General features: G+C 47.3%; 1 protein-coding gene across 1 annotated transcript; it reads right to left on the reverse strand.

Moving 5' to 3' along the window:
* Nucleotides 1-391: 391 nt before the first annotated feature.
* Nucleotides 392-24,621, reverse strand: Actg2 (actin gamma 2, smooth muscle). The gene is made up of 9 exons (XM_052720462.1): nt 24,405-24,621; nt 15,998-16,159; nt 15,455-15,583; nt 11,201-11,311; nt 10,866-10,950; nt 8,783-8,944; nt 8,163-8,354; nt 4,256-4,437; nt 392-611 (listed from the first exon to the last, which is right to left on the reverse strand). The coding sequence occupies exons 2-9, from the start codon at nt 16,121-16,123 to the stop codon at nt 468-470; spliced, it is 1,131 nt and encodes a 376-aa protein (XP_052576422.1). The 5' UTR covers nt 16,124-16,159; nt 24,405-24,621; the 3' UTR covers nt 392-467.
* Between the last annotated feature and the right edge of the window lie 980 nt (nt 24,622-25,601).

A 25,601-nucleotide genomic window follows, 5' to 3' on the forward strand; every position in this document is an offset into this window, starting at 1 on the left:
TACCTACACAAACACATAATTAAAAATGAGTAATAAAAAAGAAGGCTGGAGAGATGGTTCGGTGGTTAAGAGCACTGCTTGCTCTTCCAGAGAACCCAGATTCAATTCCTAGCACCTGCGTGGCAGCTCGCAACCATCTGTAACTCCAGTCCCAGGAGAAGCAATGCCCTCTTCTGTCCTTCCTGGGTACTGCACACATGTGGTACACAGAAATGCAGGCACGACACCCATACATTAACTGTATCTAACAAGAGGGAGGAGGAGGAGGAGGAGGAGGAGGGGGAGGAGGAGGAGGAGGAGGAAGAGGAATAAAGCCGGAAAATCCCTTAGCATTGACTGTGAGACACACATATAGGAACATCCAGGAACAAAAGAGCCCCACACAGAGAAGTAAGGCTTGAAGGTTTTAATGGTCTGTGGTTGGTAACAGCATTCTTGAAGGGATCCTCAGAGAAACCCCTCTGACTTTAGAAGCATTTCCTGTGGACAATGGAGGGCCCAGCCTCGTCATACTCCGGCTTGCTGATCCACATCTGCTGGAAGGTGGAGAGAGAGGCCAGGATGGAGCCCCCAATCCAGACTGAATACTTCCTCTCGGGAGGGGCAATGATCTGCAAAGAGAAAATGTGGCAAATTATGACCAGCCCCAAGAGAGTGGGTAAGAAATGGGGTACAGTGTTGGATGCTGTGGTCTCAGATACTGGGAAGCTTCCAAACCAGGTGCTCACAGGGGCCCAAGATTCTAAACTATCTAGATCAATACAAAATCTCATCTCAAAAATAAAAATACAAAATTAAAAATAAGCAAGGGGGATCAAAAATCAGAAATTTTCTCAACCCACTCCAGAAAAGGGTAGCCTCCGTGATCAGAAATGAACAGGTTAGGGACTGAAGAGGTGCCTCAGTAGTCAAGAGCACTTGTTGCTCCTGCAGAGGACCTGGATTCTGTTCCCAGCACCCCACATGGCAGCTCACAACTATATGTAACCCCAGTTCCAGGGGGATCTGAAGCCTTTGGCCTCCACAGGGTGCACATACACACACGCAGGCAAAATACTCACACACACACACACACACACACACACACACACACACACACACACTAATTAAATCTAAAACTAAATCAATGAGATAGAAATGGGAGATGATTAGATTGTTGGTCAAAATGTTCCCTACCCTGCCACTCCCCATCTCCTCCACAGAAAGAGGGGTTCCTCTATCCTGTGACTTAGGGCTGGGCCTTGTGTCACCTTGTCCAGTGGATGCTAGCAACCATGACACAAACAGGAATGGAAATGTCCTTGCATAGTTGGCCATACTCCCTGTGCCTCTTCCCTCTTCATGAGAAGAATTTCTCTATAGGAGCTGCAGGTCCCTTATCCTCAGCCTTGGATTTGAGATGCAGGACTTGACCTGAGGTGAGCAGACCCATCCAGCTGCCCAGCCAAAGCTGACCTGGATTAGTTGACTTTCTGCTGACCCACAGCTTCACAAGTAACCATGCTCATTGTTATGTGCTTCTGAGATTTTGTAGGTGTTTGTTACTCAGCAATAGCTGACCATTACCAAAATCAATAGGGAGAGCTTTGTTTGGTCCTTGCCTGGAGTTTGGATTTATGGATACTTTGGGCTGAGCTGATTCTGTTTTCTTTTTACCTTTTTTTTTTTTTTTGAGACAGGGTTTCTCTGTATAACAGAGTCCTGTCTGTCCTGGAACTTGCTTTGTAGACTAGATTGGCCTCAAACTCACAGAGATCCTCCTGCCTCTGTCTCCGGAGTACTGGGTTCAAAGGTATGTGCCACCATGCCTGGCTATTGATTCTGTTCTCAACTCTATGCTAGTCTGCTTAAACCCTGCTCTGAGCTTTACTTGGCAATGGCCGCTTAAATGTGGGAGGCTCTCAAGTTTATGCACGCTTTGTTAATCCTGACCACGTGCCAGAAAGCTTGGAACTTCAACTCATTTTCCAGTTTTTGAAGCATTGGAAGTGTTTTGTTGTTGTTTGTTTTTTTTGTTAATTGTTTGTTTGTTTGTTTGTTTGAGATAGGGTCTCACATAGCCTTAGCTGGCCTTGAATTCTTTGTATAGCCAAGGATAATCTTGAATTCCTGATCCTGCAGCCTCTACCTTTCTAGTGTTGAAATTACTAGTGTACACCACCACTGCATTCCTCCACTCTGTCTCTCTGTCTGTCTATGTCTATCTATCTATCTGTCTATCTGTCTGTCTATCTATCTATCTATCGTGGGGGATGTGGTGTGTGGTGCAGGTGTACACATGCCACGGTACTTCTGTTGAAGTCAGAGGACAACCTTTTTGAGTCAGTTATCTCCTTTCACCATGTGAGTCCTGGGGAATACACTCTGCCCTCAGGCCTGGTGGCAGGCTCCTTTGCCTGCAGAGCCATTTCTCAAAGCAGGGTCTAACTATGTAGGCCTGGCTGTGCGGGAACTCACTGTGGAGACTAGACTGGCTTTGAACTCACAAAGATCTGCCTGCCTCTGCCTCAAGTGCTGGGACTAAAGCACTATGTGCCACTATGCCTGGTTTTTAAAAAAAAGTTTTTAAGCCCTCAATTCTCACCCCCCCCCAGGACAGGGTTTCTCTGTGTAGTTTTGGCTGTCCTGGAACTCACTCTGTAGACCAGGCTGGTCTTGAACTCAGAGATCCACCTGTTTCTGCCTCCTGAGCGCTGCGATTAAAGGCATGCGTCACTGCCTGGCAAGCCCCCAATTCTTTAAAAAAAAAATCTATTAACACTAAAGTCTCCAGAAATCCTTGAGAGAGTGGTATGATTGTTTGGAGACCAGAAGTCAGGGATGTCACCAGACAAACGTGATTCCTTTCTATCAAGACCCCTGAGACCAGGCACCATCAAGAGAAGTATCATGGGGCCACTGCCGTCACAATGTTCAGTAGATCAGAGCTGCCTAGCCAAGGTCTAGAGAATGTCTCTGGGAATTTGAAGTGACAGCCAGTCCTGTGGCCACACATTCCCTCTCTAGAACTTTCCATCTCTTCTTCAAGTCATGTGTGTGGTGTTGTATACATGTATACGTGTATGCTTGCATGTATGTGGATGTCACAGGTTAATATCTGGTATCTTCCTCAATCTCCCTCCACCTTATTTTCTGAGACACAAGTCTTTCGATGAATCCAGAGTTTACTGATGCTGGTAGGCTGGCCAGCCTTTGAGCTCCAGGGATCTGCCTGTCTCTGCTTCCCTAGTGCTCGAATTACAGATGTGCTCCATCCACTTTGGATGTGGGTGCCAGGGACTCAGGCTCATGGCAAGTACTCTGCTGACTGAGCCATTTCCAAATCTCTCTTCAAGCCATTTTAAAAGTTGAATGATTCTTTAGTATTGCCACTTTTTTTTCTTAAAAAAATTTTTTTTTGTATGAGGCGGACATGGTGGCACAAACCTCTAATTCTAGCACTTAGGTGGCAGAGTCAGGCAGATCATTATGTTTAAGGCTAGTCTGGTCTACATAGTGAATTCCAGATCAGCCAGGGCTAAATAATGAGACCCTACCCAAAAAAGAAAAGGAAAAGAAAGGAAAGGAAAGGAAAGGAAAGAAAGAAAGAAAGAAAGAAAGAAAGAAAGAAAGAAAGAAAGAAAGAAAGAAAGAAAGAAAGAGCCATATGCATGTGTCTCTCTCTCTCTGTGTCTGCACATCCAAGTATCCATGGAGGCCAGAAGAGCACCAGCTCTTATAAGCTGTAAATTATAAGTACTGGGAACCAAACTTATTTGTTTTGTTTTGTGAGATAGCGTCTCACTGTGTATCCCTGTCTGTTCTGGAACTCAGTCTGTAGACCAGGCTATTCTGGAACTCACAGAGATCCACCTGCCTCTGCCTCACAAATTCTGGGACCAAAGGTGTGCACCACCATGCCTGACTGACCCAGCAGTAAATGCTCTTAATGGCAGAATCATCTCTCTGACTCCAATTGTTCTCTCTTTCTACCTCCTTCCTCCTAATTTCCCCCTCAAATTCCCTCAATATTGTAATTATCTCAAATTCTTTCAGTATCTTCTCATATGATGTCCACGTGGTTATGGACTGAGCCATGCTAAGCATATCCTATGGCCCAAGGAACATAATCCTCCATGATGTGATTGACTGCAGCCCAGGAGGAGAATGATGAGACCAGGAGACCACCAAGCGGCAAGGCCCAGTGACATCTCCCATACAGGCAGGTATTTGTATGTAGAACATCGAACGGGAAGTAGGGCAAGACCCAACCCACCTTAATCTTCATGGTGCTGGGAGCCAGGGCTGTGATCTCCTTCTGCATCCTGTCAGCAATGCCGGGGTACATGGTGGTACCCCCAGAGAGGACATTGTTCGCATACAAATCCTTGCGGATGTCAATGTCACACTTCATGATGGAATTGTATGTTGTCTCATGAATTCCAGCTGACTCCATTCCTAGGGGAGGTTACAGAGTTTAGTCAATACCAATGCCTTCAGAAACATAGCTCATATCGGGCATGGTGGCTCCTGCTTTGTAATCCCAGGCACTTGGAAGGCTGAGGTGGGAGGGTCAATGAATTCAAGGCTAGCCTGGGTTACAGGGTGAGACACTGTTTCAAAACCAGACAAAAACACCACCAGAAGTCTAGTTTCAGCTCTTTAAAGGACCCTCCCCATTGAAGAGGCCTGATTCAGACCCTTGATCAACTGGATCACAAGCTTAGACCCCCTCTACCGGTCGTGGCCCTGCCTTTAGCTTCTTCAGGCCTCAGTTGACCTTTCTCACTGTTGCCCAAGGCACATTTCTGAAACAACACACTTCTTTCCCTGGCTTTAAGGAGATGTAATTCATATACTATAAAGTTAACCCTTTTAAAGTGTACAGCTCAGTGGTTATTAGTATATTCACAGAGCTGGGCAATTGTCACCACGATATATATTTTTTTTAAGACAAGCTGGCTTTGAATTCACTATGCAGCTGAGGATGACCTTGAACTCCTGACCTTCCCAGTTCCACAGCTCAAGCACTGGGATTGCATGGGTATATTACCATACCCAGCTCTAGAGCATTTTAATGGCTTCAGAGAGACTCCCAAGCTACGAGTAGCCACTCCCCAGTTTCCCCTTAAACCCTCCTCAAGGAAGTGTTTCCCGTCTTAAGTATTATCTCTTAGTCCTTGTCACAGTACTAACTGGTAAGGACATGTCACTATTTCCATTTTTAAAAAGTTTATTATTAATCTTATTGTTTTATTTATGTGTCTGAATATGGGTTTGTGCATGTGAATATAGTGCCTGTGGAGGTCAGAAGAGGGTGTCACATTCCCTGGAACTAGAGTTATAGGCTGCTAGGAACCATGAGGGTGCTGAGAATTGAGTCTGGGCTCTCTGGAAGGATCAGTTAGTGCCCACAAATGGTGAGCTATCTCTCTATAATGGCCCAGTAGCTCCATTTTTATAGATGAGAAAGCTACAGATTGCAGGAGATGGTACATCCAGTGTGACAGTTCTCAGAGGTAGAGAGGTACAGGATCAGCACTGAAAATCAAGTCTGATCCCAGATTCGCTTTCCACACCACTGTCTAAATACAGGCCTCTGTGGCCTAAATGCTAAGTGATGCAGAAGTGGTTTGGATTGACCTTTAACCTCATTATTAGTTTCATACTATATCATGTTTTTCCTTATAAAAATATTTAATTGTGTATGTGTGTGCCCACACGAGTTTATGTGCACCATGCTCATGCAAGTGCCCATGAAGGCCAGAAGAGGGTATTGGATCCCCAGGGCCTGGAGTTACAGTCAGTTGTGAGGCGCCGTGTGGGTGCTGGGAACTGAACCTAGGTCCTCTGCAAGAATAGCAAATGCTCTTACCCACTAAGCCATCGCTCCAAACCTCATCCTGTTTATTTCTTTATCTTGATTTCCTTAGTCTTCTATTCAAAATTATGTTTTTATTTACTTGTTTACACAATACTATTCCTTCTTGGGAAAATTTAGGGCAGACAAAAGTAACAAAGTTTCCATGACTCTAGGTGTTTCTCTTTCCAAATCTACTCCTCCGCCCTCCCACTCCATCTCCTCCATCCTACACCCTCTGCTCTATATCCACACACCCTGCACTCTATCTTATAACCGTCTGCCTTGGCCCTCCACCCTGTATTGTTGGGACAGCATTTTCTGAAAATATCTCTTACCTTTAGAAAGTGAGCATTTGCTAGACCATGCTACCAAGCTAGTGATATTCATTGAGACCATTTAAAACTATGTACTCGATCTGCTGTCCTGAAGTGTACTCAGCCTGTTTAATTTGGCTTTAAGAAAACATGTAATCAACCTTACTATACTTTGGACTTCCTACATAATCTCCTTTTACAACCTAAGCTGACTGTATAACTTTAATCTTAAACTATGTATGCTTCCATGCCCCGATGCAGAATAGCGTGTGTGTGTGTGTGTGTGTGTGTGTGTGTGTGTGTGTGTGTGTGTGTGTGTGTGTTGTGGTAACCATTTGCTGAAAGCAGTCAATAGGTTGAAAGCAAACTTAAAGAAAATAAACATTACTGGGTGGTGGTGGCGCACGCCTTTAATCCCAGCATTCAGGAGGCAGAGACAGGTGGATCTCTGTGAGTTTGAGGCCAGCCTGGTCTGTAGAGTGAGTTCCAGGATAGGCACCAAAGCTACACAGAGAAACTCTGTCTTGAAAAAACAAAAGAAGCCAGGCGGATCTTTGTGAGTTCGAGGCCAGCCTGGTCTACACAGCGAGATCCAGGAAAGGCGCAAAGCTACACAGAGAAACCCTGTCTCGAAAAACCAAAAAAAAAAAAAAAAAAAGAAAAAACAAAAGAAAAAAGAAAAAAAAGAAAGAGAAAAAAAAAGAAAAAAAAACCATCCCAGAAACGTCGGAAGCAACATGAGGATTTAGATGGACAACATCTGTGTCTGGTTCTGAGTGCTGTTCTGGGCTATTTGGGGTCAGTAAAATAACTTCTTTTCCTTAGAAGACTCTGTTAAGGATTTCTGTAAAGAATTCCTCATACCTTTCCCATGCTATGTGTTCTGTGCTGTTCAGCAAATACAGAGCAAAGCTTTTGGCCAGGCACTGGCACCAGACAGGCACCAGATACATACATCAGACAGATGACACAGGACTCGGGCTACAGACACTAGACAGATGGAGCAGACAGGGAGGATTCAAATTTAGGCCTGCTTTTGGTCTAAACTACCCAAGAGGAAGATCCTTTTTGTCCTTTAGTGTGGAACTGAATCATTGTACTCCTCTCCCCTGCACTTCTCTCCTGCAGCCCTCACCCTGCACCCTCTACCCTGCACCCTCTATCCTGCACCCTCTCTCCTGCAGCCCTCACCCTGCACCCTCTACCCTGCACCCTCTATCCTGCACCCTCTACCCTGTACCCTCACCCTGCACCCTCACTTTGCACCCTCTATCCTGCACTCTCTACCCTGCAGCTCTCACCCTGCACCCTCTATCCTGCACCCTCTCTCCTGCACCCTCTATCCTGCACCCTCACCCTGCACCCTCTACCCTGCACCCTCTATCCTGCACCCTCTACTCTGCACCCTCTACCCTGCAGCCCTCACCCTGCACCCTCTATCCTGCACCCTCTATCCTGCACCCTCTACCCTGCAGCTCTCACCCTGCACCCTCTATCCTGCACCCTCTATCCTGCACCCTCTACTCTGCACCCTCTACTCTGCACCCTCTACCCTGCAGCCCTCACCCTGCACCCTCTATCCTGCACCCTCTACCCTGCACCCTCTATCCTGCACCCTCTATCCTGCACCCTCTATCCTGCACCCTCTCTCCTGCAGCCTCTATCCTGCACCCTCTACCCTGCAGCTCTCACCCTGTACCCTCTATCCTGCACCCTCTCTCCTAATCCTAAATGAGAAGATTGGGTTCTAGAAGGCAAGTATCATGTCTCAATTTCTTGGAATCCTTGAAATACATACATGAAAATGGACACTTGTCAATTTACTCCTACATCCTCTACCCTGCACCCTCTCTCCTGCACCCTCTCCCCTGCACCCTCTCTCCTGCAGCCCTCACCCTGCACCCTCTCTCCTGCAGCCCTCACCCTGCACCCTCTATCCTGTGCTCCTCCAGCATGTACTCCACCCTGCCTCTGAGTGACGAGCAGGCCCACAGGTAGCACCTCACCGATGAAGGAAGGCTGGAAGAGGGTCTCAGGGCAGCGGAAGCGCTCATTGCCAATAGTGATGACCTGCCCATCAGGCAACTCGTAGCTCTTCTCCAGGGAGGAAGATGAGGCCGCTGTGGCCATCTCATTCTCAAAATCCAAGGCCACATAGCACAGCTTCTCCTTGATGTCTCGTACAATTTCTCTCTCAGCTGGAGAGTGTAGAAATGGTAAAGTGGTCACTGGGCTCTCTGAGCTCGGCTGTATCATGTACTCTCCAGGAAACTCTTAGTCTACTTTGAATCCAGCCTTAGGAAGAGGACAGAACTGCCCCCAAAGAGAGTCAAGGCTCTCTTCCATGCTGGGTTAAATGTCCCATCCCTCAAAAAGGCTTGATTCTCAGGCAGGACTTGGCAGGGCACTGCAGAAGGAAGCTAGCTGTAAGCCTTGTCCTCCTCCCCAGAGTATCTCTCTGGGGAACCCTCATCCTCCAAAGAGGCTGTCTTAACACTGCAGGGGTTCCCAGTTCACCCCAATACAGCTTGAGGTCAGAGCCACAGAGTTCTCATCATTCCTGAGAACTTCTGGTACTAGATGAGACTGGGTTTGAGCTCATCTGAATGAGGAAAGGGGTGGGTACCTGTGGTCACAAAGGAATAGCCTCTTTCTGTGAGGATCTTCATGAGGTAGTCCGTGAGGTCCCGTCCAGCCAGGTCAAGACGCATGATAGCATGGGGCAGTGCATAGCCCTCATAGATGGGGACATTGTGGGTCACGCCATCCCCTGAATCCAGAACGATGCCTGTGGACAGGGAAGACAAACCCCATTTCCATCTTTCATCTGTTTCTGGAGTCTGTTACTGAGTGATCTTCATTACCATATTTTCCTTCAGTAGTTAAGAAAATTCACCCACCATGAGAATTCTCAGTCATTTTGTGTGTGTGTGTGTGTGTGTGTGTGTGTGTGTGTATGTGTGTGTGTATGTGTGTGTTTCCTTCTCCTAAAAAAGAAAATTGGGTTCTAGAAGGCAAGTATCATGTCTCAATTTCTTGGAATCCTTGAAATACATACATGAAAATGGACACTTGTCAATTTACTCTAAGTCTGGACTTCACATTCTGTTGTTATTTTTTTTTTTTTTTTTTTTTTTTTTTTTTTTTTTTTTTGGTTTTTCGAGGCAGGGTTTCTCTGTAGCTTTGCGCCTTTCCTGGGACTCACTTGGTAGCCCAGGCTGGCCTCGAACTCACAGAGATCCGCCTGCCTCTGCCTCCCGAGTGCTGGGATTAAAGGCGTGCGCCACCACCGCCCGGCTCTGTTATTTGTTATTTTTAGACTGCACACTCTCCTAGAGTTGGAGCTGCCTAATGTGAGTGCTGGGAGCTGAACTTAGGTCCTCTGCAAAAGCAGTATGTGCTCCTAACTGCTGAGCCATCTCTGCAGCCAAGGATGCCTATTGTTTGATACAGGCTTTGTGAAAACCCCTGGAAGGATGAATGCTCAGGTAAGCAGCAAACATATGAAAGAATACATTTTTTTAAAGACAGGCTTTCTCTGTGTAGTTTTGATGCTTGTCCTGGATCTCACTCTGTAGCCCAGGCTGGCCTTGAACTCACAGAGATCCACCTGGCTCTGCCTCCAGAGTGCTGGGATTAAAGGTGTGCACCACCACCGCCTGGCTGAAAGAATACATTTTAAAAAGCATTTATGATAGTGCTCAAGTCCCTATTGAGGATCACGGATTCTCTGCTTCCTGGGCATCCTTCTATATCTCGGCACATACTATGTGCAAAGTCATTGCTATGAAGGTGTGGAGATGAGCCCCTGGCATGACGATAATAAGGAAACAGCCCTTGTACACATGATCAATTCATGTATCAATTATAGCTTGTTTATGTAAATTCTTTCCAACTACACAAGCAGGCTCACACCCAGTTTGCTCCATGGGCACTCTCAGTGGTTTCTTCCCTGGACACTGCTGTTCTTCTTGTTCTAAGCATGAGCCTTTGTAGGCGTCCCACTTGACTCTGCTTCCCCTGCACATCGTATTGGTAAATTGTCATATGCTGTTTGAGCTCACTGGGACACTGGCTCTGGAAATGGAGTTGTCCCCACCTCCATTTCAGACCCAAGTGTGTCTCAAAGTGCCCTCCAAGGCCCTGTCTGTGGCTGGGCCGGCCCCCTGACTCTGTGGCAGGGAGGGAAGAGAGATTAAAGTAAGTGTGAACAGCTAGAAGCTAAATCATGTCCAACAAAGGTTACTACTGTTTAGCCCATGGTATAAAAAGTGCCTGTAATGGGAAAGGGGAGCCACAAGTTCAGCCATGGAGAGAAACTCAGTCAGGAACTGTGGCTGACTGCCTCAGCTCCCCCAGTCAGTTTCGGTTGGATATTTGTAAGTCCCCAGTTCGATGACATCACCTATCTGCTGTTATTTGTTCTTTTCCTTGGAGGGGACACTCTCCCTGCCCAGGACTCTCTACTGAAAACTCCAGCTACGGCCTCAGTGGGGCATTCCCAGCTGATTTCTACTGGATGTTTTGAGTAACCAATCTGATGATGTTCTGCTATCTATGGATTTATCATCCGTCTCTTGCTACTTATTCTTTTTCTTTGGCTTGCTATAAACTCGCTGCAGACGCTGTCATTCAAAAAACCGAAAGTATGACCACCACAGGTCATTTTCAGGACTGTGAAGGAAGCCTGGAGCCGAAACTCTACCGACCTGTGGTGCGGCCAGATGCGTAGAGGGAGAGTACAGCTTGAATGGCGACATACATGGCAGGGACATTGAAGGTTTCGAACATGATCTGCAAGGACAACAAGGAGGAAAGGACTGTCTCGCAAACATCACAGCACCTCCCGGCCTACAGGATGCTCTGTAATCTTCTCAAGGGCAAGAACTAGGCCAACTCAGTGGTCCTTCTTTATCCCACTTCCCCCGGGACTCGCCTTGGCGGCCCACACATACAGCGCGTCTGTAAAGACATTTTGCCGCGTGGGTACATGATGGGGAAGAAGGACCTGGCCAGGCTGCTTCCCTGTGCACAGTGCTCTTACCTGGGTCATCTTCTCCCTGTTGGCCTTGGGGTTCAGGGGGGCCTCTGTGAGCAGGGTGGGGTGCTCTTCTGGTGCTACCCGAAGCTCATTGTAGAAGGAGTGGTGCCAGATCTGGTTGAGACAAAAGCCAGAGAAGCCCAGCAGACTTCAGACCAGGGGCGTGAACAAAATCTGACTGGCCCGTGTGTACTGGAGGAGGACAGCCGAGAGCTACACGGGACAGTGAATCTGGAGAGACTTCTCATCCCCGGGGAATCTCTGATGGACGTGGAGAGAATCTGTTCCTTCCCCCGCAGCATGCCAGACAGAGAGCCAATGTCTGTGCTCATGTCTACCATTTGACCCTCCCTCTTCCTCCCTCCTCATACTTCCTCCTGTTGCTTTGTGCCTTCCAGGAGGCAGGCTGCCGCAGTGCTTATTGCTTTCAGGCTCCTGGTTGTGTTTGGCTGATGAGTGATATTGGCAAGAGGTTGGACAGTGGGAGGAGAGAAAAGCCAGGGCGTTGCTGTGGTGTGGCCTACCATAAACACCCATTAGCTGATGGACCCTCTTTCAACACTCCAGGTGTTGCTGTGTTCCAAGGACACTGTCTACCCACTCAAAGTTTCTGCAGGGGACTCTTGAGATCACAAGAGCTCCTGTAGTAACTAGTACTCATCCTCTGGTTGCCTTCATCTTGCTCACATCCCTGTAAGTATTCATTTTGTCAACCTCATCAAAAGTGTATACTGCCTCCTGCTGTGATCCTGATACATATACGTGGACCCAGTTCTCAGTGTTTACTAATGACCGGGCTGGTGCTTTGAGCAGGGCCTCTCTACGTCAGCACTCGGTCATCTTAGATTGGCTCAGTCAGTGCTGTGTGGGACAGACCTGTGCATCATGGGAGGTTTAGTGGCATTCCTAGTCTCCTCACTGGAGAGCACCTATTGGCTCTAGCACAAATTTGGTTCTATCTCCAGACATTATCGTGTGTGTGTGTGTGTGTGTGTGTGTGTGTGTGTGTGTGTGTGCCCACACATGCAAACCTATCGTAGACAAGAATCCCTGCCATAGAGGAAGTTTCCTGAGCCAATGACTAGCTCCTTATCCAGTGCTTCAAGATGATCAGATGAGGGGCTTTACCTCAGAGGGGTTTGGCAAACAGTGTCAGGGACATGGGGTTTCAGTTTCTTTAGCAACAGGCCTTAAATCATACTACTGTATTTGTGGGTTTGCTGGAATGTTAATAAATGTGACAAGAGCCACTATGATTGGACATGATGTCTACTTCTTAGTCTGGATGAGAGAAAGGCCAAAAGACAAAAATACCAAGAAGCAACTAAATGAATGGAAGAGAGAGAAATGATCACTATCTGGGTGACTGGGATGGGCCGGGAAGCAGAGAAGGCCCCCAAAGGCTTCAGAGGGCCTCTGAGACACAGGGACACCACTAACAGAGGCCTTGGACCTTGACGTTTCACAGAGATAAGGGACAGGGACTGGTCTCAGTGGCGTGAAGTGGGTTTGAAAACCTTTCCCATGGGCTGGAGAGATGGCTCAGAGGTTAAGAGCACTGACTACTCCTCCAGATGGACCTGAGTTCAATTCCCAGCACCTACATGGCAGCTCACAACTGTCTGTAATGCCATTTTCGCTGACACCCATGGCAAAAATGCCAACACACATTAAAATAAATAAATTAAAAAACTAAACTTTCCCCAGTTGCTCTGGCTCAGCCTCCCCTGGGCCTGTAAGTATAGGCACAGCTGGCGTAGCTCTGCCCAGACTTGCCAATCAGCACTATTAGGACTCCATTTAGGAATGTTGCCAAATCAAAAAATATCTTCATCCCATCTGTTGTTTATAGTTAACATTTTGACATCTTTCCCTTGTGACTCTTGTCTTTATGTTATTTGTAATTTACTTCCTTTCCTTTTCCCCTTTTTTTGGGGGGCGGTTTGAGACAGGGTTTCTCTTTGTAACAGCTCTGACTGTTCTGGAAACTTGCTCTGTAGACCAGGCTGGCCTCAAATTCACAGAAATCTGCCTGCCTCTGCTTCCCAAGCACTGGGATTAAATAAAGGTATGCACCATCACCACCTGGCTATTATTTCTTATTCATTTCATATCCATTATTGTTATTGTTATTATTATTATTATCATTACATGTTGAAATTTGTTTTAAATTAATTAATTAAATATTTTTGAGACAGTGTCTTTCTATGTACCCTGACTTACCTGGAACTTGCTCTGTAGACCAGACTGACTTCAAACTCTCAGAGATCTGCCTGCTGCCTCCCCAGGGCTGGGATTAAAAGCGTGTGTCACTACCCTTGGTTGCTTTTATTTTATTTCGAAGTGTGGATCTTTTTTTTTTTTTAAGAGGGTAATTTTCTTTTCTTAAAAAGGGGATTTTTAAAATTATGTGTATTTGTGTGTGTGTGTGTGTGTGTGTGTGTGTGTGTGTGTGTGTGTGTGATGCACATGAGCATAGGTGTCCTCAGAGGCCAGAAGATGGCATTGGATGCCCTGGTGTGGGAGTTACAGGTGACTGTAAGGCACCTGATGGGGTGCTGGGTGCCAAATGTAGGTCCTCTGCGAGAGCAGCCATGCTCTTAACTGCCGAGTCACCTCTCCAACGCTAGCCCTTTGTATTTTAATGATAAATCTATGCTGCCTGTCTAATGATCTTTCAGTATGCTTGCTGTAATATTTTTGCAATATGTTGTTTGACTTTCAGATTTTCATTTTTTGGACATATACACTAGAAGTTGTGACTTTCAGGAAGTCAAACCTATATTTTTTTCTTCTATGACTACTTTCACCAGAAAGCGGACTAAATGTTTACATCCACCTTACTGTATCTGCAGTCTTTGAGTTTTTATATTTAACTTTTTTAGGTCCAGTTGATATTTCAGAGAAATGGTATGATGTAAGATTCTGCATCCCTGAATAACTAAGTGGTTATTTCAGAACAATCCATCCGATTCCTATTCAGCTTTTCTTTTAAGATGCATAATGTATACCTAGCTAGGGCTTTCTTTAAAGAGTTCATGCACTGTCCCTACTGTGAGAAAATATTTTGTTTCTTATGTTTTCAAATTAAGTATTCAGAGATGTGTGTAAATAATGAGTGTCGTTTCTAAAACTCCAATCCATATGTTGGGATCACAATAAATCAGTGTCTAATTTCATTGCCAAAGCACTCTCGTGGAGTGCTTGATCTGAGATGGGGTCTCATTCTGTGACCCAGACTGGCCTTGAATTCACAACAAAGTGGCAATCCTCCTGCCTCAGCCTCCCAAGCTCTAGGATTATAGGCATGAACCACTGCACCTCACAGGAAAGTTGTTTGTTTTTTAATCTCCAGCTCAGAAATGAAGATACTAAGGCTGGTGTCCGGTTTGTACACACGTTTCTTTGCTGTTCACTCCAGCGCCTTGCCTGCCCCTCTCTGGAATGAGAAGGCTTTGACACACCTGAAGACTAGTTCACACCTGAAGATGCAAAGGAACTAAGTGGATTACATACTACAAATCAACCATTCAGCCCCCATTGCCACCTGCTCAGGAAGCTCTCTGTTACATTTTAGAAGACAGTCATAGCTGAAGCAGGGGTTCAGAGACAATGGTTGGCTGTATCTAGAAGAACTAGAAAGGTGCTGCTGACATTTCCACTTGGGATGTCATCATTGCCCCGCCTTCTGCATTTTCTTATACAAAACAACAAAAAACTTCCAGAAACTCCTAGCTTAGTACTAAAGTTTTTCATTGGCAAATACTATATGAGCATTGCCCTTCGCTGAACGTATGTCAGGGCAAAGAAATAGGAGGGAGAGCTGGAGTGCAGAGAGCCGTGAGCTGCCTGATGTGGGTCCTCTCCAGGAGCATCAAGTGCTCTTAACAGCTGAGCCATCTCTCAGCCCCAGCTGAGATGTTCGACATTTTAAACAAGGGCCCGTGCCTAGCCAGATGGAGTCATGCAGGAGAGGCAGAAGCTGGAAATTAGGTGTGACCGGATCCTCAAAGGGTGCGACGAAGAGTTAGGAATATGGAGAAGTGTATGGATGAATAAGGGCACAGGAAAAGGGAAACTGCGGGAAGCCATTGCCATGGCCCAGGGGGAGAGGTTGGGGGCTCAGGCTGGAAATCATCTAGGGAATGGAAAGGGAAGGAGGAAAGCTGTGGGAAGCATTCCCGAGGAAGACTGTAGGATAGGAGAGTCAAGAGGAGATGTCACCACTAAAATAGCCACATTGGGGGCTTCAGATACCTTTTCCATGTCATCCCAGTTGGTGATGATGCCGTGTTCAATGGGGTATTTGAGGGTTAGGATCCCACGTTTGCTCTGAGCCTCGTCCCCCACATAGCTGTCTTTCTGGCCCATTCCCACCATTACACCCTGTGACGTGAAAGAAAAGGAGAGAAAAGTGAATTGGCTTAGGGGTCCACACACAAGAGATTCAGTCACTGGAATGTCCCTGGAAAGGAAAGATGAGGACAGGAAGCAGGAAACGAAGGTGGGCGGAGACAGGAAGAGGAGGTGGGGGATTTCTCATGGGCTGATCCTTTTCTCTCACAGAAGACTATGTGGTTTTCTGAGAGAGAACAAAGCCCATAGATGTATGTATCCCCTTTTATTTATACTCTCTGCAGAGAGGGAGAGGGAGAGAGAGAGAGAGAGAGAGAGAGAGAGAGAGAGAGAGAGAGAGAGAGAGAGAGAGAGAGAGAGAGAGAGCGCTCAGGATAATTCTTTCAGTGCAGGTGCTAGGCAGCTCACTCCCAGTAACTCAGTCTTGGACCCAGAGGGAAGCACCTGATGGCGAGGGCGGCCCACAATGGAGGGGAAGACAGCCCTGGGGGCATCATCTCCGGCAAAGCCTGCTTTGCACAGGCCAGAGCCATTGTCACACACAAGGGCGGTGGTCTCTTCTTCACACATGGTGGGTGTGGCTGAGTGAGCTGGGGGCTGGAGCACCTTTGGGTTGCAAGAGAAGAGAATAAATAGTTAGCCATGTGTCAGGTAATACAGGAGACGGCGGTCTTTGTGGCTCTGGAGTCTGAGCAACTGGGGTCCTGTTCTAGGAGAGACAGACATAGGTTTGGCTTCCTTGTTTCTCGAAGCTGTGGCTCATACCTCCCTTCAGCTGCTAAGCACTGAATTATGCTACCCTAAATTCATATATGGAATGTACATCAGTATCGTCACACCTCAAAATATGACTGGATTTAGAGCCAGGTCTTTACATAGGGAAATTGAGTTTAGAATGAGGTTATAAATCCAGCATGGCTGGGCTCCAATATGGCTGCTCTCAGAGGGTAGTATCTGTGTAAGAAAAGAAAATTAGAATACAGATATATGGAGAGTGTGGACTATATGAAGACATGGCCAGAAGGCAGCCATCTACAAGCCAGGGGAGGGTCCTGAGGAGAAGCCAACCCTGATGACATCTTGACCCTCAGACTCCTAGGGTCCAGGATTGTCAGAAAACAAATTTCTGTCCTTAAAGGCCCTTGTCTGTGTTGTGTGGTATGGCAATCAGCCAAGAAATACATTTTATTTTTATTTATTTAATTTTAGTTTTTGAGATAGGGTCTCACTATGTGCACCATGCGTGTGTCTGTGAAGACCAGAAGAGGGTTTCCGATCCCCTAGAATTGGAGTTCAGAATGCTTATGAGCTGTTAGGTGGGAGCTGGGAACTGAACTCAGGTCCTCTGCAAAAGCAGTAAGTCCTCTTAACCACTAGGCCATCTCTCCATTCCTGAGGTCTCACTGTGTAGCCTTGACTGGCCTGGAACTCACTGTGTAGACCACGGTGGTCTCAAACTCACAGAGATCAGCCTGGCTCTGCCTCCTAAGTGCTGGGATTAAAGGTGTGCACCACAGTACCCAGTTTACTACACTTGATTTTAAAGATGAAATAGCCATACAACTTTCATTCAGTGGAGAGAAACGTGAGAGCACTTACCGGTTGTTAAACAGGTTGAGAAGTTTTACAGTATACCTGAGGCAGGATTAGTATTTACAAGAAGAAAGACCTCTCACAAACCGGAAAGCAGACAGCCCAAAAGAAAGAAAGACTGTGAGAAGACAGTTGACAAGGAAGGGAAGCAAAACCGTCCCAACGAAAGACGCCCAGCCTCCCTGACAAATAAAGCCACTTCCACCTAGCGCGCGCGTGCGCGCGCGCACACACACACACACACACACACACATTTGGTATGTTTGTATGTGTGTGTATGTGTGCAGCTATGTGTCCATGTATGTGCATGTGTGTGTAGGTCAGGAGACAAAGCCTCCCTTTCTCTCTCCTTCCTTCTCTGTCTCTTAAAAATTTATTTATTAGACAATTTCATGCAAAAGAGAGGCATAGAACAAGGAATAGAGAAACTCTCTGGGAAGGAAGGGCTCTAACGTGTCATTTGGTGTGTGTGACCACAGCTAGCCCTCTTATGGATGGGAGGAGAGAGGTGCTCCAGACAGCTGTGACTGACCCCAAACAGCCTTGTGCTGAAGCCAGGCAGTGAAGATCATGAGCCAGGCAAAGAGATTATGTTTTGGGATTTTGATCGAGATCATGAAGGCTAGACAGAGTCAGGGCAGAAGTTTATTAACACTGGGGCTAGAAGGATGGCTCAGAGGTTAAGAGCCCAGGCTGCTCTTGTGGAGGACTTGGGTTTGATTCCCAGCACCTACACTGTGGCTCACAATCAACTGTAACTCCAGTTCCAGAGGATCTGACGCCCTCTCTGGCCTCCTGAGAACCAGGTGTGAATGTGGTATGTACAGGCAGAACACCCACACACATAAAATAAAATAACAACTAGAAAATACATTATTGTATGTGTGTACAGTGTGTGTGTGTGGGGGGGGGGCGGTGGTGGTGAGGGCACATGCTCCTTGGCATGAGGTGGAGCTCAGGAAACTATGGAGCTTCCACCTTTACCTGAGTGCTGAGGATTGAACTCAGGCCATCAGGCTTGGGCAGCAAATGCTTTACCCAGTGAGCCATTCTGTGAGCATAGCTTTGTTTAAAACAATCAGAATTGAGGGGCTGGAGAGATGGCTCAGTGGTTAAGAGCACTGGCTGTTCTTCTAGAGGACCCAGGTTCTATTCCTAGCACCTGCATGGCAGCTCAAGACTGTCTGTAACTCCAGTTCCAGGGGTTCCAACACCCTCACACAGAAATGCATGCAGAGAAAACCCAGTGCACATAAAATAAAAGTAAATTAAGAACAATCAGAGCCGGGTGGCGGTGGCGCACACTCAGGAGGCGGTGCCAGGCGGATCTCTGTGAGTTCGAGGCCAGCCTGGTCTACAGAGTGAGATCCAGGACAGGCTACACAGAGACATCTTGTCTCAAAGAGAGAGAGAGAGAGAGAGAGAGAGAGAGAGAGAGAGAGAGAGAGAGAGAGAGAGAGAGAGAGAGAGAGAGAGAACCATTTTAATAATGAAAAGCAGTTATTGAAAAAGTTAGTTGGCTCTGAATTGCTAGAACCCTCCACCCTACCACCCAATGGAGAAAGGAAAGTATGTGATGTAATGAGAAAGGTACCAAGTTACTCCCATCACACTTCGGCCAGTGCTTCCAAGTTGGGTGACACAGCATGTGTTTTTATATAATATATATATCTTGAGGCAGGATAGCTCTGTATGCTGGCCCAAACTTAGGGCAATTCTCCTGCCACTACTTCCCAAGTGCTGAGATTACAGGTATAAGCCACCATGTCTGGCAAACTGTATTTTTAATTTTAAAAAAGGTTTTGGGACTGGAGAAGTGGCTCAGTGGTTAAGAGCACTTGCTGCTCTTACAAAGGACTCAGGTTCAGTTCTCTGCATCTATAACCACCCGTAACTGCAGTTCCAGGGGATCTAATACCCTCTTCTGAGCTCCTGAGAGAATGCATGCACATGATGCAAGAGGCATGCAGGCAGGCAAAACACCCACATGCATAAAATAAAAATAAATATTTTAAAAATTTTACCTCAGTTTTACAATTTATAGTGTCATCTAGTTAAACTTCAAAATTTCCCTGAGACAATATATTTTTAAATCCCATTCTATTGACGTGCACATCAAGACTCAGAAAAGTTAAAGAACTCAGCTAGAGACCTCCTAGCCAGAACAAAGGGAGCAGCCAGGCCAGGCATTGATCCAGGCCAGGTGTGGACAGTGCCAGAGCCTGTGCTGTGTTGTCCTTGCCACGGCCGAGAGACGGTCAGAGCTTCTCCTTGTATGGCAAGTTTTCTTTCCCCTGCTTTCCAGGAGCACACAAAGGGGCCCCTGTTTCTTCTCCCTGGGCATCCTCTGAGCTCTTTCTACACCGGGACCAGGTTTACCCTAACACACAGCTCAATGTCTGGTACACAGGAGGTGCTCAATAAATGTTGACATAGTGGGCCCCCTGCCAGACCTGTCTGCTCTGTTCCTGGGATCTCAAGCACTTGGCTCCCTCTCCCCTAGCTAGTCCTCAGCTCACTGACATTGTGAATATCCTCCTGAGGGGAAACCGGCCCGAAGAGCCAGGAGGCCAGGAGGCCGGGAACCACACTTCTTTTCGGGTGATTTATTCAGACTTCAGGTGCCTATGGCTTTCCCCCTTTTTAATTTTGCTTTAGTTGTTTTGAGTCAGAGTTCTTTGTCTACTGCAGGTAGCCCCTTTTAACTCACAGCAACACTCCTGTCTTAGTTTCTCAAATGCTGGGATTATAGGTGTTTTGCCTCAAGCCTAGTTTCTCTTGGGTGCCTTTCCCAAACCCCTCCTTCTTTTGACAGGATTTCATGTACCCTAGGCTGGCCTTGAACTCCCAGTGTAGTCAAGGATAACCTTGAACTTCTGATCCTTCTACCAGCCAGTACTAGATTAAAGATACTTAATACTTACACTTATGCAAAGCTGGGGATCAAACCCCAGAACTTTGTGCATGCTTGGGTAAGCACTCTGCTGACTGAGCTACATCCCAGGGTGACTCCCATTTGACTTTTCTTTTTTTTGTTTTTTTGTTCTTTGTTTGTTTCGGTTTTTTTTTTTTTTTTTGAGACAGGATTTCTCTGTGTAACAGTCCTGGCTGTCCTGGAACTCGCTTTGTAGCCCAGGCTGGCCTCGAACTCACAGAGATACGCCTGGCGCTGCCTCCTGAGTGCTGGGATTAAAGGCGTGCGCCACCACCGCCCGGTCCCTTTGGCTTTTCAATGACTCTTTCCTCTCCTCTCTGGTTTCACTGAGCCCCCACCCCACCCCAACTCAGCCCCGCAAAGAGTCGCAGCCCCGCACTTTCTTTTCCAGGTTGTATGGCCACTGAGGCATCCACTGAGCAACTTCAAATTGTCACCAGCTCCCAGCAGAGTATTTCAGGGACTTAGAATCACTTTCCCTTTTGAAAATTTGTCTTCTGATTTATTTATGTTTATGTGAGTGTTTTGCCTGCATGTATGGATGTGTACCACATGTGAACAGTGCCTACTGATGTCAGAAGAAGGCATCAGAACCCCTGAAACTAGAGTTACAGATGGTTGGGAGCCACCGTGTGGGTGCCGGGAACTGAACCCGGATCCTCTGCAAGAGCAGCCAGTGCCTTCAACCACTGAGTCATCTCTCCAACCCCAGAAATATTTTTCTGTGGCAGAGCCAGAGATGAGGTAGGGCGCTGAAGGCTGAGAGAGCTAGAGGCCCCGAAGGCATCTCTGGCACTGCAAAGGGGCTGGGTTGGCTCTGGGGGCTCATCTCTCCTTCAGTGCCCCTTTATTCTTCCTGGAACCCTCTCCCCACAGCCCCTCCCATTCCCCTCCCCAGCTCCCAGTTTCTTCCACTACAAAATTGAAATGAGGACATCCATCTCACAAGGAAAAGATTAGGGGCTGGAGAGATGGTCCAGTGGTAAAGAGCACTTGCTGTTCTTACAGGGGACCTGAGTTCAGTTCCCAGCACCCACACAGCGGCTCACAATCATCTATAACTGCAGTTTCAGAGGATCTGATGCCTTCTTCTGACCTTTGAGGACACCAGGCATACACATGGTATACACACATACATGCAGGCGAACACTCATATGCATAAAGTAAAATAAAAAAACCTAAAAAGAAAAACCCTAAAAATACATTGAAAGGAAGAAGATGGGTTAAACAAAGACAGGGATCTGAAAGGGTTGCTCAGATTGTAACCCAGGATAGGCAAACTCTGGCCTACTTTCTTATAGACTGAATGTTGATGGTTTTTACGTTTTTTAAGTGGCTGAAGACAGGCTTGGTAGATGGCTCAGTGGGCAAAGCACTTGCTGTGCAAGTGTGAGGACCTGAGTTCAGATCCCTGCTCCACAGAAAGTCCAGGGGTCACTGCTGGCTCCTCTGCCATCCCAGTTCTGGGCAGATGCAGATAGAAGAACCACCAGAGCAGAGCTTACTGGCCAGTTGGCCAAGCTAGTTGAGTCAGTGAGCTCCAGGTTCAGTGAGAGATCCAGCCTCAAAAATAAGACGGAGAGTGATAAGGAGGACACCCCATGTCAGCTGATGGCCACCACAGACACCCATGTGGACAAGGGCACACGCACACACACCTGCACACACACACCTACACACACACACACACACACACACACACACACACACACACACACCTGCATACACACTCCTGCACACACACACACCTGCACACACACACCTGTATACAACACACCCACAAATAAAAGTTTTTAAAAAGCATATTTAACTGGGTGTGGTGGTGCACACTTTTAATCCCAGCACTCGGGAGGCAGAGGCAGGTGGATCTCTGTGAGTTCAAGGCCAACCTGGTCTACAGAGCAAATTCCAGGTCAGCCAGAGGTACATAGAGAAACTTTGTCTCAAAAAGCCAAAAAGAAGAAAAAAAACATATTTTCTTTTTAAAAATGGTAGAAGACTAATAGTTCATGACCTGTGAAAATTATGTATGATTCAGTTTTAGTGTATGTATTTATTTTATTCTCAAGACAGGCTGGCTCTGAGATCACTCTGTAGCTGAGGACAGCCTTGAATTCCTGCTCCTCTGCCTCCACCTCTGAGTGCTGAAATCATAGGCTTCGGAATCCTAACTGGCCTCTGTAAATTGTTTTATTGGGACCCAGGCATACCTACTCATGCCCACATTGTCTGCGATTGCTCTTGTTATAGCTGCAGAGTTGAAGGTGGTTATGATAGACCTTAGTGTCAAAAGCCTAAACAACTCCCTGTGTAGCTGGGATGAGCTTGACCTCCTGAGTCTCCTTCCTCTGGTCCCCAGTGCTGGGATTACAGGTGTCTAATCACATGCAAGGTGGTTCCTCATTTTTTCTGTTCCTCAAGATTCTACCCATATCACCCACTCTTCTGGTCTTCGCCCAGCCTCCCACCAAGGGTCCCAGCTCAGCTCTTGACCAGACCCTTCCCCTGAGCTCCAGACCTGCCAAGCGAGCTGTGTGAGGTGTGTGCAGTCCAAGGTATCCCAACCCGGTACCGTCAAGCTGGCTGATAACATTAGCTTCTAGCTGGAGCTATACCCAGAGAGGTATGCCACCCACTCCAGAACCCAGAGCCGGCACCTTGTACTCTCTCTTCCCTCCTAACCAATCATAGCCCTTTTGGATTCTGCCTCCACACCACCACATAGGTGATGGCACTTCTGCCCTGTGCCTTTCGCCCTCCAGAGCAGTCCTTCCGTGGTATACATCTCTGGCTGTTATCCTTTAGGCTTGACTTCTTCCATGCTGCCCACTGTTCAGTCCTTTAATTTAGCATCTGGAAACCAAACAACTGACCTACCCACCCTTCTAAAGTTACTGGGCCTGCTTTTCGCCATGAAATCCAAATGGAGTGGAGCTGAGTCCTTTGCTGTCCCAAAGACCACCATGCTTCCTCCCTCCTCCCCTCCAGGACTGTCCTTCTCTGGAGCTCAGCTCAGATATTCTTCCCCAGGAAGCCCTCCCTGCTTGTAGCTTAACCAGGAGCTTCTTCTGGGCTTCCCCTGTTCGTACACTTAGATACTCCATTGTGATTCTATTTTTAATCTCATTTTATTCTGATACAGTGTTTTGTAAAGCCTGGGCTAGCCTTAAACTTACTATATAGACAAAGGTGATCTTGAACTTCTGATCTGCTAGCCTCTACCTCCCAAGCACTAGGAACGTAGGCTTGCATCGCCACATTCTCCATAGTGCCTATTAAACTTGAGAATGCAAGGCTAGATAGACCCTAGCCACATTGGGCTGGGTGCTATACTATACACATTTACTCCTCACTCTGAGTCAATCTGAGAGGTGTTCTGGGTGCCCATGTTATGGGTGAGGACATGGAGGTCAGCATCCTGACCCCAGCCTGCTCCACTTGGATGCAACTCACAAATGTGGTAGAGCTCTCCCGACTCGTGTGTGTGTGTGTGTGTGTGTGTGTGTCTGTTGCAGAGATGGTGGCCTTGGCATATTACTTCACAGATGGTGTGAGATGTTTTGTTTTGTTTGAACCAGAGTCTCATACTGAGGCCCAGGTTGGCCTGGAACTCACTATGTACACCAGGCTGGCCTTGAGCTTTGGGCAATCTACCCGCCCTAGGCTCCCATGTACTTAGAATAAAAGCATGAACCACCATGACCAGCAAGGGCGCATCTTCTGGAAAAGTTGCTTAATTGCCCTGGAAGGGCCTCAGCGACTTCCTCAGAGGAGAACAAGTTAGCTGCCTTCTAGCCCCTCAACATCATGAAGCCACGAGACATTTGTTCCTCCCTCGTGTCTCACTTTCCACATCCCACAATGACCTTACAGCCTTCGGATACTGTGAAAACTCTCCACTCATCTCAGCCAAGCTCAAGTTGGAGGACAGAGAGACCAGCCAAGGCCAAAGGAAGGAAGTGCCTTCCTATTCTAATACAGGTAGCTCATGGGTACCAGGGCCACCATTGGCTGTGACCCAAATACCCAGGGGAAGCTGCTTTTCTGCAGCGACACAGTGACCCAAGGCAAGGAGAACAGGACAGGTGTAGACTACAGGAGTCATACCCTGGACAGTCCCCAAGCTGTCCTGTCCCCAGGACGCTCCCTGATCAGAAATGCCTTTTCCCAGCAGGCGGCAACGTGTTCCAGGCACCACAACCACTAAGGGCCTTGACCTGTGACCTGGGCCACAGAAACCAAGCAGATCTGGAGTTGCACAGATAAACAGGAGGCCTGACAGCCCCAGAAAGGAAGAGGCTGCAGAAGCCGGGCAGTACTCACCGAAGGTGTGAGAAGTCCTTTTCCCAGGGACTGAGGGCCGTGGAGTCTTTGGCAGAAACACCAGAGCAATATAAAACCCCTGAGGCGGATCTTCTTTAAACAGAGTCCCTAAAAAGGCCAGCTGACGGTGTGGTAACACTATTACCATATAAGGTGGTTTTTTTTCAATACACCAGCCTTGGGGGGCGTGGATGGAGGGTGGGTAGAGTGAATTATCATTTGAAAAATGTATGCAAAAGGATTCGAATGGTAACAGTCTCCGGGCTATGGATTTGTTCCTTTTAGGCTATACTTGCATAAACAAAAAAAAAAAAAAAAAAAATCACACCAGGCCTTATAAGCTGCCCAGAGTGAGGCCTGGTAGGGCTGTGCTCCTGGAGAGGGAACCATACCAAGAATGGCAGTGCTGCCTCTGTCCCCGCCTCTTTCCTCAGGCCCTCTGACTGCTGCCCCAGGGTCTGCCTGGGACATGCATGCTGTAGCCACAGAATGAGTGCCATTGTGCTTTGTCAGGTGTAAGTCCAGGACAGCAGAGGGCTGAGGGGGAAATTCCATCTGCGCTTGGCAAAATATCCCATGTGTCCTACTGTTTTTGCTGCCCTGGAACCTCCAGTGCCCTTAAACTTCCTTCAGAACTCCAAACTCTCCAGTTCTCCCTCCTGGAGTTGCTCTGCCAGTCCCCCAGTCCTGGGAAATGCAGAATGAGGGCCCTGCCTCAAGACTGAGCACACCTAGCAAGACCCACGGGCCAGCACAAGTGTCCAGAGTCCTGTGATCGTGGATTTTCTTACATAATGCATTCTCTCCCTGGGTAGCTGTTCCATGTCCCACAGTGTCCACCACCAGCTCTGTGGCAGTTAGTTCCGACTTCACACTTCACACCTGATCCAGACCAAAATGATCAGTTGTGAATTGGAGAGCTGCATCCAGGTGACTGTGGGCTCTTAAAGCTCAGCTGTCTAAAACCTGTCTCTCCCCCCCCCCCCCCGCCCCAAAACTGTCACACGCCCTGATTCCCTCCCCCAGAGTCTTTCCTCTCACTCTGTCCTTCAGGAAAGCCAGTCAGTCTAGAAGCTTCTCTTTTTCCATCTCCAGGTACCTGGGCACAGTTCCATGAATTCTAGACCAGCCTAGGCACAACAATTTTAAGGTAAGAAGCAGTGATAAAGGTAGAGACATTTTATAAAAAGTGTCAGA

Source organism: Peromyscus californicus, unplaced genomic scaffold (genome assembly GCF_007827085.1).
Source record: "Peromyscus californicus insignis strain IS unplaced genomic scaffold, ASM782708v3 Scaffold_6__1_contigs__length_162567912, whole genome shotgun sequence".
Taxonomy (NCBI): Eukaryota; Metazoa; Chordata; class Mammalia; order Rodentia; family Cricetidae; genus Peromyscus; species Peromyscus californicus.